Source organism: Taudactylus pleione, unplaced genomic scaffold, assembly GCF_031769625.1.
Source record: "Taudactylus pleione unplaced genomic scaffold, aTauple2 ptg000037l, whole genome shotgun sequence".
NCBI classification, from domain to species: Eukaryota; Metazoa; Chordata; class Amphibia; order Anura; family Myobatrachidae; genus Taudactylus; species Taudactylus pleione.
Window position 1 is genome coordinate 12,143,962 of NW_028284439.1, and position 13,861 is coordinate 12,157,822.

Here is a 13,861-nt window from a genome sequence, read left to right on the forward strand (position 1 = left end):
TAAACGTTTTATGGAAAATGAAGAGCCTCTATAAGACTACTGGAGGACTTCTCATTGCATTTGGAATTATAAGTGTGACTTCAGGAATTATGGCATTTTTTCCTGTCCTTAGCTACAAACCTTTGTTTATTGGGTGGAGTACACGGATTGCTTGTCCTATCTGGAATGGGGCACTGGTAAGAAAATTAAAACTGATACAAGTTATTGCATTAATATGTATTTGTAGTGTCTGTCACCCACTAACTAGAGAAACTAAAATGATATTTATCCATATTCAGTTTTTTTCACCAACCTCAAAGTGTTGGGTGGCATGGTGACACAGTGATTAGCATTGCTGTCTTTCAGAGCTTGGGCTTTATCCTAACCGAGGTGTTGAAATTGTAATGTTCTTCTCATGTTTACATGGGGGTAACCTACATTAGTTTCTGTACAAATGAGTGTATATGGTAGAGAATGTAACCTGCAAGCAGAGATTGATGTGCATGATTAACACACTATCTGTATATGTCGCCACTGTACAAATAAAAGATAAATGACTCAGGTACTTCTAAGGTAGTTGTTCAACAAACTACTGTAAAGGTGCCTACACACTTAGCGATATTTTACACGATTTGCCCGATTCCGATGCATCGTGACGACAAATCGTGTAAAATATGCCAAAATATGCCCAAATCACGAGTGTCCACTCACGATCACGATGCTGATGCACGTCCCCGCAGGTTGTACATCGCATCTTCAGATCTGTTGTGCTGTAGGGCAGATCTGACAATCTCAGTCACGATGCATTGGAATAGTTAGGAGGCACGATAGATCGTTTATCCTACCATGTGTATATGACTAATGTCCCAGCATAGGTATTGGAGCACAGGGGGAGATGTATTTATGGCAAAAATACGGTAAAACCCCCAAAAATGCAGTTTTCGGGGGTTTTACTGCATTCCCCGAATGTATTAAGCAGCAGAATGTGCTGCATTCTGCTGCTTCGCGTTGCTAGGTAACGCCACCTTCAGGTGGCGTTACCCAATAGAAGCCTATGGGCTTCTTAGCGCAACGCTAGGGGCTGGGAGGGATCCGGACGGATCCCTCCCATGAGCCCCCGTGGCCCGCGTCCTTCTGGGCATGCACAGAAGGACTTCTGGGTGTTAAACCCGGAAGTCCCTCTGCCCGGCAGCATCGCAAAGGACAGCTCTCATCGAGAGAGCTGTTCTTTGCGATATTCTTGGTACATACCGCGGTAACTACGCGAAGTCGGGGGGGATGTACCGCATCGGCGATGTCGCCGATAATACATCTCCCCCACAGTCTCTTCTTTTGCACGATAGATCGTTTGTCCCATTTTTTAACACCAAATCGTGCTCACGACTGCCGGGGAGCTACTGGGGAGAGTTCAAGGGGAAATCGGACACAATGTCGGATCGTGAGCACATCGCCAAGTGTGTAGGCACCTTAAGTTATGTTTATCCACAGGGCTGTTTCTAGACAGGTATCAGCAATGGAATGCAGGTGAGAATGTCCACTAGGGAGTGCTATAGGGCACTATTTCAATCATTTTATAGATTAGATCAGTGGTTCTCAAACTCGGTCCTCAAGACCCCACACAATTCACATTTTGTAGGTCTCCTTGCAGGTGCACAGGTGTTGTCATTACTCACGGACACATTTTAAAAGATCCCCAAGTGGAGCTAATTATTTCACTTGATTCTGTGGGAAGACATGGAAAACATGCACTGTTGAGGGACCGAGTTTGAGGACCGAGTTTGAGAACCTGTGTTAGATAGATAGATAGATAGATAGATAGATAGATAGATAGATAGATAGATAGATAGAGAGCGATACTGTAGATAGACAGAGATATATTATACACACAGTATATAATGATTAAAATAGAGATATCTATATATCAATAGCTTTTTTTATGTCACAATTGACTTTCGACAGTGTAGAGTCTCCCTATTCCATTTTTTTTTTTATTTTCTCTTGAGAATGAGACATATTTAGTCTCATTTGTGCGCCGTAGCAGCAAAAGTAAATAGTATTAGTGCGGCTCAGTTTGTTTAAATAATATACATCAACTGCATGCCTGTCCCACAATTCATCAGGTGGCTGAGCTTATGCAAAGTCCCAGCTATTTGTGTATAAGAAGCAGAGCCATATTAAGACCCCACGGGACCCAAGGCGAGACACTGGTTCGAGGCCCCCACCCAAATTTGTTCCTGCAAAAAATACCTTCCCATACAAAGCTGAAGACGAAGCATTAAAAGCACACAACTTCCAATAGAGAAACAAAAAATATTACAAAGCAACCTAATCCATAAAGTGTCCGGGACTCCTGCCTGGCTGCTTGGGCATGCGCAGTGGAAAATAAATGACTAAGACTGTAAATAAAATAATGCAAAAAAAAATAGCAGCACAGAGTTATTAACATGTAAAATATGTTTCTTTGACATATTACTAGTATATAAGAAAAAAAGATTGAGGGGTCTATTCATTATACCCTGTGATAATTAAGCATTGAATTTGCTGTGAGTTTAATCCAAGTATTGGAGGAATTCATCATGCCTCTTATGCTTAATTATCACTTAAAAAAAATGCTCTTTTTGCGGAGACAGGTTTTCGGAAATAGGGCACTTTTCTCCTGCTGTTTGGACTGTTCGCAGCCCGTTTGAAGCTGCGTAGAGACAGTGAAGCAGCAGGAGAGAAGACGGAGGTCTCAGCACCCAGTGGTGTAACTAGGGCAGGGTGAGCGGGGTGCGTGCCCTGGGCGCCGTGGGACTGGGGGCGTGGGGGGCACCGCCGGCCACGGTACCGGCCCGCCCTAGTTAGCCAGTGTAGCGCCGATCGCAGTGAGTGTGGTCAGCGCTATACATTTACACAGAACTGGCGCTAGGCTTCCAGCACCGGTCCTGTGCTGCACAGCTGAGCCCCTTCCCTCCCCCTGAGTGCTTGCCCAATAGCAACAGGAGGAGGATGGCAGGCGGGCTCAGACTGTGCCCGCCAGCACTGGCGGTGATGTGTGTGTTAATCAGCAGCCAATGAGAGTCAGACAGACTCTCATTGGCTGCTGCTGCTGCACACACATCACTGCCGAGCGGCAGCGATGTGTGTGTGAATCAACAGCCAATGAGAGTCAGATAGACTCTCATTGACTGCTGCGCGGCCTCGGCAAGAGCCGGGCTTCCGTCCGGCTCCTGCAGTGGTAATGGGAGAAACGTCATGATGTCATGCTGTCTCTCCCATAATGCAGAGCGGCCCGGCCCGGGAGGATGGACGTGCGGACGGCGGCGGGAGCAGGAGCGTGGATACAGGTAAGTATTTTTCTTTTGTTTAATTTTAGTGTGTATTTGGGGGGGGGGGTGGCGCGCTCTATTACAAAGAAGAGGACTAGTACTGGGGGCACTACTGGGGGGATACTACTGGGGGCACTGCTTCGGGGGGGGCCACTACTGGGGACAACTACTGGGGGGGGATACTAGTGGGGCACTGCCTCGGGGGGGGACCACTACTGGGGGGATACTACTGGGGGGGATACTACTGAGGGCACTGCTTCAGGGGGGACCACTACTGGGGGGGATGTGTGTGTTAATCAGCAGCCAATGAGAGTCAGACAGACTCTCATTGGCTGCTGCTGCTGCACACACATCACTGCCGAGCGGCAGCGATGTGTGTGTGAATCAACAGCCAATGAGAGTCAGATAGACTCTCATTGACTGCTGCGCGGCCTCGGCAAGAGCCGGGCTTCCGTCCGGCTCCTGCAGTGGTAATGGGAGAAACGTCATGATGTCATGCTGTCTCTCCCATAATGCAGAGCGGCCCGGCCCGGGAGGATGGACGTGCGGACGGCGGCGGGAGCAGGAGCGTGGATACAGGTAAGTATTTTTCTTTTGTTTAATTTTAGTGTGTATTTGGGGGGGGGGGGTGGCGCGCTCTATTACAAAGAAGAGGACTAGTACTGGGGGCACTACTGGGGGGATACTACTGGGGGCACTGCTTCGGGGGGGGCCACTACTGGGGACAACTACTGGGGGGGGATACTAGTGGGGCACTGCCTCGGGGGGGGACCACTACTGGGGGGATACTACTGGGGGGGATACTACTGAGGGCACTGCTTCAGGGGGGACCACTACTGGGGGGGATACTACTGTGGGCACTGCATCGTGGGGGACCACTACTGGGGACTACCACTGGGGGGGGATACTACTGTGGGCACTGCATCATGGGGGACCACTACTGGGGACTAACACTGGGGGGGGATACTACTGTGGGCACTGCATTGTGTGGGACCACTACTGGGGACTACTACAGGGGGCACTGCATCAAGGAGGACTCCTACTGGGGGATCTATATAAAGGGCACTGTATAGGAGGGACTACTACTGGGGGCACTACTGGGTGCACTATATAAGGGGCTCACTACTGGGGGCACTGCACAGGGGGGTCCACTACAGGGGGCACTGAAAAGGGAGAACCACTACAGGGGGCACTGCATAAGGGGGACAACTACTGCGGGCACTGTATAAGGGGCACTGTATATGGGGGATCACTACTGAGGGCCTGCATATGAGGGATCACTACTGGGGGCACTGTATAAGGGGAACTAATGGGGGGCTGCATAAGGGGGACCACTACAGGGGGCACTGTGTAAGGGGCACTGCATATGGAGACCACTACTGGGGGCCTGTATAAGGGGAACTAATCGGGGCCTGCATAAGGGGGACCACTACTAGGGGCACTGCATGGGGGGGACTGTATAAGGGGCACTGCATTAAGGTGCAAATGGAAAGAAATGTTCCCAGTGACAAGAAAGGGGTGTGTGTCATGTTGACACGCCCCATTTTTCAGTGGCCACTTTTGCCGCGCGCACATAGGGGGGGGGCTCCATTTTCAAATTTGCCCTGGGTTCCAAATACCCTAGTTACGCCACTGTCAGCACCCCACCGAAATATTTGTGGCATATCAACCAAAAACACCCATTTTGGTGGGCTATATCAAATATCAAGCATCAAAGATATCTGCTGTGATCCCCCATTTTCAGTTGCAAAAGCAACCCCATAGAAACCCAGGGGCGCAGAGAGAGGGTGGTGTAGATACTAAATGCCTTGGTCCAGCTTATTACAGGGGCCCAGCATGGCCCCTGTCAGCTAGTAAGGGGGATATTTTCCCCATGTGTGGCCGCCAGCAACCCCAATGCAACCACCGACACCCCCTGTGTGACCGTGGGAAAGCTAGTTTTACACTTTTCTTGTGTGTGTGTGTGTGTGTGTGTGGGGGGGGCAAGTCTCCCCCATGTGCAGCCACACACCCTCAATATCCTGGCTCGTGGCTGCTCTTAGTGTCCCTATAGAGCCCTATAGAGGTTGCATAATTGCTAAATTTAACAAGCTCCAGAATGTGAAGCATACCAGAGTTCAGGGGTGGATTGGGATGGAAAATCAGCCCGGGAAATTTCTGGAAGAAGCCCTTATGGGGGCTGGTCTGTTGGGGGGGCGAGGTCTGTGGAGGAAGGTAAGATACTCCATCCTCTTAGGGCCTGGAGGGGCTTTTGCAAGCCACTGAGGGGAGCAGAGTCGGCAACAGAAATCCTGGTGATTGATGCACTCTTTTTGGGGACCCCTATCCCTCTGCACTAGGTACAGGCCAGTCACTTTGGAAGTCTATTTTCTTACCTATATTGTGGTTTCTCTGCAACAGGGATACTCTGATGAATTTGAGCCTCATTGGGCAGCATCTTCAGCCGGTCTTCACTGTTCATGTAGATCACACTGTCTGGAAGATGCCTGTTTACGTAGAAATGTAACCAATGTCATCATCATAATCAGATAATGTATAGTAACAGAAGTTTTTGTGCAAGGCAAAATGAGAATCTCCCTGATCAAACAATTTGTGTCTTTCCAGTCCCCAGTGTTACTCCAGACTAGGGGTGTGCACCGGCCACTTTTTGTGTTTTGGTTTTGGATCTGGATCTTTCTTCGTATTTTGGATCTGGATTGGTTTTGCCAAAACCACCCTTCCGTGTTTTGGGTTCTGGGTTTTGTGTTTTGGATCTGTATTTTTTTTAAAAAAAAGCATAAAAACAGCTAAAATCACAGCATTTGTGTGTTTTTCTGCTCCTATGCTATTATTAACCTCAATAACCTTAATTTCCACTCATTTCCAGTCTATTCTGAACACCTCACTCCTCACAATAGTGTTTTTATGTCCAAAAGGTTGCACCGAGGTAGCTGTATGACTATGCTAAGAGATACGAGTGGGCAGCACAAACACGTGGTCCATCTAGGAGTGACACTGCAGTGGCAGACAGGATGGCAGTTTGAAAAACTAGGCCCCAAACAGTACATAATTCAAAGAAAAAAAAGAGGTTCAAGATGGAATTGTCCTTGAGTCCTCCCACCCACCCTTATGTTGTATAAACAGGACATGCACACTTTAACAAACCAAACATTTCAGCGCCAGGGTCTGCCACACGACTGTGGCTGAAATGATTGGTTCGTTTGGGCCCCCACAAAACAAGCTGGCAATTAATCTGTCCCTGCACAAACTGGCTCTACGGAGGCAAGATGTCATTCTCATCCTCCTCATCCACCGATTCCTCACCCTCTTCAGTGTTGTGTGCATCCTCATCCTCACAGAGTATTAATTCTTCCCCGCTGGAATCCACAACCACAGGTCCCTCTGTACGTTCTGGAGGCTGGTCTCCCTGGAAGAGTTGATAATTCATTTTATGAACATCATCTTCTCCACATTTTGTGGAAGCAACCTCCTACGCCTTTCGCTGACAAGGTTCCCGGCTGCACTAAACACTCTTTCTGAGTACACACTGGAGGGGGGGCAACTCAGGTAAAAAATAGCCAGTTTGTACAGGGATCTCTAAATTGCCTCTTTTTCCTGCCAGTACAGGTAAGGACTGTCTGACATGCCTACTTGGATGCTGTCACCGATGTAATCCTTTAACAGACAGACGCATGCTTGTCGCTGCTGCTTTGAGGATGCAGGTGCGGCTACAGCCCACACAATTCACAAAGACAGAAAAAAAAGAAGAATTTTTTATTTTTTGTGGAGCGCACTTTGATGGTTACACCACCCTTTAACAGACAGATGCACGCTTGTCGCTGCTGCTTTGAGGATGCAGGTGCGGCTACTGCGCATACATTTCACACACAAACACAGAAAAAAATAAGATTATTTTATTTTGTTGGAGCGCACTTTGGGGTAACACCACCCTTTAACAGACAGACGCACGCTTGTCGCTACTGCTTTGAGGATGCTGGTGAGGCTACAGCCCACACAATTCACAAAGACAGAAAAAAAAGAAGAATTTTTTTATTGTTTGTGGAGTGCACTTTGAGGGTTACACCACCCTTTAACAGACAGACGCACGCTTGTCGCTGCTGCTTTGAGGATGCAGGTGCGGCTACAGCCCACACAATTCACAAAGACAGAAAAAAAAGAAGAATTTTTTTATTGTTTGTGGAGTGCACTTTGAGGGTTACACCATCCTTTAACAGACAGACGCACGCTTATCGCTGCTGCTTTGAGGATGCAGGTGGAATCTAGACGGGATTTGGAACCAGGGACACACTACCTCCATCAATTGTCTAAATCCCACTGCACTAATGGCGGATACCGGACGCACGTCTAACACCAACATAGCAGTCAAGGCCTCAGTTATACGTTTTGCTTCAGGATGACAGCTGTCATACTTCATCCTCCTCGCTAGGGACTGTTGGAGGGTCAATTGTTTAGTAAAAGTAGTGGTGTTCCTACTTCCTCTCTGGGATGATGAACAACTCCCAGCAGCAGCAACAGCACTAGGAGGAAGTGGTTCTTGATCTTTCCCTATTTTATTTTTATCGGAGAAAGTTTGGTCCTCCATTTATGTTATATTGATATATACGTGCGGCTAAGGCACACACAAACACAGAAAATAATTTTTTATTTTTGTTGGAGACTAGTGCACTTTGTGGGTTACACCACCCTTTAAGAAATGAGCCAGCCGGCCCTTTACTTATGGGACACAGGCGCATGCTTGGCGCTGCTCCTTTGTTGATGCACGTGCAGCCACAGTGCACACAATTCACAAACACAGAAAATATTTTTTTATTTGGTTTGGAGTGCACTTTGGGGGTTACAGCACCCTTTAACGGTCAAGCCAGCCGGCCCTTTACTTATAACACAGGCGCACGCTGGGCACTACTTTGTTGATGCACGTGCGGCTACTGCGCACACAATTCACAAACACAGAAAATATTTTTTTATTTGGTTTGGAGTGTACTTTGGGGGTTACAGCACCCTTTAACGGTCAAGCCAGCCGGCCCTTTACTTATGACACAGGCGCACGCTTGGCACTACTTTGTTGATGCACGTGCGGCTACTGCGCACACAATTCACAAACACAGAAAATATATATATTTTTTGTTTGGAGCGTACTTTGGGGGTTACAGCACCCCACCCCAAGGCTCACTCCGGCCCATCCCCTCTTTCCGCCACTCCACCTTCACTCTCACAGGAGCTTGTTCCTCATCGCTCCACTCTGTCCCGACTTCCTCACTCGCTCGGCTCTGTCCTATAGCACTAGGTCTGTCCCATCTCTAGCACAATGGGAGCCATTTGGTAGAGCGCTCCTACTCCCACTGCGTGCGCATTAAGCTGACGGAACAGAACCTATGAAATCTATATAAATCATACTTGCCTACCCTCCCGTAAGTTGCGGAAGGCTCCCGATTTTTCGGATAACCCCCCACACCCCCAGAAGGGTCGGCACTTCTTTCGAATTCTGCCCACTTCCTAGTGAAGTGGGCAGAATGGGGAGAATATTATTGGGGATCAGTGGGTCCGTACATTGGGGGAGGGGTCTAATGAGGTGATTCTATGAGAATTGCGTCATTTAGCCCCCTATTTTAAATATCCACTGCAAATTCCCATTAGGGGGTGGGGCTCAGTGACCCTGCTTCTCCTCCCCAGGCTTCTCCCGGGGAGGAGAATTTATGAGTCAGCAAGCATAATATAAATATATATGTGTGTGTTATAGATAGCCTAATGTTCCCTCACATAATGAAATGGCTAAACTGCAGTAGGCTGACAGATAGGTGTAAACATGGAAAAAGGAACAGCGCAAATTATGGAAATATAAATGGCTGCATGTAATGGTTCAAAATAATGAATTTATTTAAATAAAAATCGACATGATAAAACATATGAGAGATACCTAATACATAAATATCCGTGGAGTCTGAGCAATGTTAATATGCAGAAGTATAAATATACTCATATAGAAAATCTCTGGTGTGAATTTAGTTGAGGCCTGTCCCGCAGGTCTAAAAATATATCTCTGTTCAAATCATAATATCCATACCATCAATGGAGAATGTTCCTTGGTAAATTATATATCCCTGCAGCTTAGTGCAATCCCGCTGTGGGGAGAGATGGTGAATGACTTAATTCCAGCAACTTTGTGCTGTCCCACCTGGGGTGTAGATGATGAGTTTAATGGGATGTTTGACCCAATGGTCCGATGTGATGATGGTATTGGAATAAGAACCATAGAAAGCCAGAAACTCCTCGGATGATGAAAAGGTCCGGCTAACGCGTTTCTCTGTCTTTACAGCTTCGTCAGAGGCTTCAAAAATTTTGCCCTGCGGTGCCCTGTGCTACTGCCTTGCTTTGTTTTAACTCATAATCTAAAACCACTTTCTGTGTTAGCCAGCATGATAATAGTGTGCTTAACTTAGGGCCTGATTCATTACGGATCGCTATTGCAATCACACCTGCGATTACACAAGCAGTTCTGCTGCGAAAATATGCTAATGTTTGCAACCGCTCAGCCAGCATAGAGACACCCACTACTGCTTTCTCACATCCGTAAGACCTCGCAGTCCTGCGTATACATTGGTAACATTGAGTAACATTGGCCCCTCAGGCAGAATTACAGCTGGTCTAACCTGTCTCAGAAATTGTAATTCTCGTTGCAGCGTGTATGCCATTGCAGTGGCTAATTTCTGCACGCCTATGTAATGGCATTCAAACGGACAGGCATGCCTGTGTATGACCGACCTCTCCCCCGTCACCACCCCCAAACGCTGATGTCCCTTCACTCACTCTGCGATGGGTTTCTTTCTCCGTGCATGATCGCAGTGCGATCGCAATGCTAAGTTACGCACGCGCACTGCGGTGCATACGCATGCGTAGTACGCACAATCGGCCGATCTGCATACGCTGTTGCAATTGCAATCCAGGATGAATCAGGCCCTTAGTGCTCAAGTGCTGAGTCGTCATTGTTGTCCGGCTCACTGTGGCCACCTAAAATGGGCAAATTGTATACCAGTAGCTTTCTGGCAGGGGCAGAACTATGGGAGACAATGGAGGCGCCTGCCGCCGGGCTCCAGCTCTGAAGGGGCACATCCTCCATTGTCCACAACATATTCACCCCACTTAGGGCTGTAACTATGTACCAGGAGTATACCGTCACGGCCGCCCAATACATGGCACCCCTTCCCGGCACCTGAGAAGTCACCATACAGTAGTGGAGAGCTCCATGTCAGACCATCAGCTGCTGCCTTCATCTATCTATAGCCTGTCTGCATGTGAATTACTACATTACAGTGTCAGCGGCTGTGACGGGGGGAGGGGGGGGCACCAAATTATAACTTGCTTCCAGGCGTCTGGGATGAAGTTACGCCACTGCTTTCTGGTATAATATTTGTTCCAGTTATAGTGCTGGCTTTTGTAAATAAACTTCACTGATTACTGGACACTGCAGTGTAGACAGGTGGGTGGAACCTGTCTACTTACTATTTGAGTGTCAACAATCACAAAAAACACACTTAAAAAAGTGTCTGATCATGAATGCAGATCTTTGAAAGCCTTCATTTAAAGGAAATAAGGACAGGTCAGTGGGTTCTCTTCTTTATGGGGCTGATTCAGCAGAGGACGGAATTGCAAAGCCACACACAAGCAGCTTTGCAATTCCATCTTTGCAAATATGCAAATCATACATGCCTACTCTCCCGGGATTCGTGGGAGGCTCCCGATTTTTCGGGTGACCCCACCCACAACCCATGAAGAGTAGGCATATCTCCCGCATCCCACTCACTTCCTAGTGAAGTGGGCAGGATGGGGAGATTTTACCTGGAATTTTTGGGTCCGTAGGGAAGGGGCAGGGCTAAATGGAGCAAATTGCATCATTTAGCCCCGCCTCCTCCTTACGGACCCGCGAATTGCGAGGGTTTTCTGTAAAGGGGGCGTGGTCTAATGCAGTCTATCGTCTGGCCCTGTCCCTGAAGAGGAGAGCAGCAAGTCCCCTCCTGCTGCTCCCGGAAAGCTGCCCAGGAATGTCGGCACAGTATGATGCAAATGCAGCAGGAGGTGTCTGACAGCTCCTGCTGTATCTGTGATCCCAGCACTGCTACCAACGTCACAGGCCTCATAAATGCCTCTGCCTGTCAATCACTCGCAGATTACCGATAATCGGGAATCTGCGTTCAGCATTGCACTTACATGCAATGCTGAATCAGGCCCTATGAGTTTGAGGATGAGGGTTATGAGAAATATTTCTCTATATTATGGCCTACATCAGCCATGATGACTATTTAGAGCCAATTGAGAATTATTAATAATAATAATAATAATAATAATAATAAATACATGCTTTTTCTCTGGAGGTACTCTGTGTTATGCAGTATTAGCACCTTTTTGTTTGTCTAATTTCTAATTCTTACAAATATTTCCATAAAAAGAAGAATTCTGTCCTTAAATACTTTTAGGAATGAATAATATAAGCACCTGTACACTTTTCCACAACATGGAAGCTGCCATGAATTTTGCATCAACTTGAGCACTGGCATCTTTTTTATAGTACCCAGGGCCGTCACCAGAGGTGTGGGGGGGTTGCAGACCGCACCGGGTGTCACCGGCCCCTGCTCAGGGACAGGGAGCTGGGCGCTGCACACTAACATCACAGTGCAGTGTCTGGCTCCTAGTCACCTAGGAGGAGTTGGCAGTGCAGGGAGAGTCTCTGGGGGTAGTCTGGCATCTCTGGGAGTGCTGGGTATGCTGATATCAGGGGTGTGCTGAAGCCACGCTCTCTCCCAGCAAGTACCCACCCCTTTAGGGTACGCGCAACAAAGGCATGCCCAGGGGGTTTACTACATACTTGCCTACTTTTGAAAAAGCATTTCAGGGAGATTGTGCAAGCAGCACCTATTAGCGCATGTTACAGTGGGCGTGTCCTGATAAATCTGAGGGGCGTGTCCTAAACCTGACTTACATCCAAATGTAAACCAGCCCAAAAGTAGTTAGTAAGATCTGTTTGTTGATGAAAACACACTAATACTATTCATAAATTCATAGGGATCATTGTGCCTTATAATAACCAATGCAAGGAAATTACACTAATGATCCCATTTGAATGTATATATCTCTGTTTTTTAATATAACAGCTTCATAATGGGGGTAAGGATGAAATGAGGGAGATTGCCAGACTCTTCAGGGAGACAGGGAGATTGCTACTATTTCAGGGAGTCTCCCTGACAATGAGGGAGAGTTGGCAAGTATGGTTTACTAGCTGCACTGGGTGTCACCGACCACAGTGCCGCCACTGTGAGTACCAGGAACTTTTTTTTTATAGAAACAAAGCACTGATAATAATAATACAGTAGCATAGAAATAATAAATAATATCTATGCCAGTACATTCAACTATGTTTCCCTGATCTACTCTGTTGCCTGAAATAAATGCAACATTTTAAATTATGGAGATATCAAAAATCAGCTTATGGGGAATGTTCATATTATTTGCAACCTAATGAATCATTAAGGAGAGATAGAAACATAAAAGTACTATTCACACTATAGTAAAATAATGACAAAGACAATGTTTTCAGTCTCCGCATGCGTCCAAGTCGCACTGCACAAGCATCCTGATTGTTACCGCTCTAAGCCGCGGATTTAGTTTGGACGCAGCAGCTGAAGATTTCAGTGGGCGTTTCTGGGGGTGGCTAGCCAGACGTGGGGATGCTGAGGGCTTGTCACAGTCAGCGGCCATGTTCAGATGGAGATTCTGCACCTCCACAGGGCTGGTGCAACCTCTGATGGTGCAACTGATGGTGCGTCTTAATTATAACAGCGACGGATTAGAGCCGCAGCCGGTGGAAATCTCAGTAGGAAGGAACCTATATATTGCAGATATGACCCTAAATTACTATTTTTAGTAATTTAAAAAGCCATATAAATGTGAACACATGAAACGTGGAATATATGTATATATCATTTACAGAAGGTTAACTTGACTTATTTGTACTAGTGGTAATATTTTATTAGTAAATAGTTTGTAGACATAACGTTATTTGAAATAGAATAGGGATTCATAAATACAGTGATAAGATTTGTATAAATCAATAAAAGTTCACTCAGAATCATGTGTCTCTTATATATGTGCAAATTGTTAAATGTGTGTACTATTGGCGATGGTATAAGCAGAGTAAGAGTATACACCAGCAAATCCAATGTCACCAAAACAATTCAGAGACTTAACCAGTGTTGTGGTTTTTTGAGTAGTGATAAGTTTGTACAGCCGTACTCACTGTTACATATACTCAGCATACAGATGGAGCGAAGCTTGAGAGGAACCATACAGAGCACCAGCCGTGATGTATGTGGGTAGCGGTGCATATACAATGGTAATGGTAGGTATTCTCCATGTATAACGCAGTCTCACTGGAGCTACAGTAAGTTGCATAGGTCCTTGTTGCATCTGTGGCAGTCTAAAACAGTAACAAGATTGCGCCACGCATGCGCAGAATACCAAACGGTGGCCATCTTGGTTAGCGATTGAACCCTGCCGCAGTTGTGCACTCTATCAGGGGTATTCAA

At 46.9% G+C, this 13,861-nt stretch overlaps 1 protein-coding gene across 1 annotated transcript in view; it reads left to right on the forward strand.

The window, feature by feature from the left end:
• TMEM212 (transmembrane protein 212) overlaps positions 1-13,861 on the forward strand; it is a 46,346-nt gene continuing 32,485 nt past the window's right edge. Inside the window, exon 1 of the mRNA XM_088452329.1 lies at positions 1-176. Coding sequence (XP_088308455.1) covers positions 18-176 — 159 coding nt within the window. The 5' untranslated portion in view covers positions 1-17. The remainder of the gene's footprint in view (positions 177-13,861) is intronic.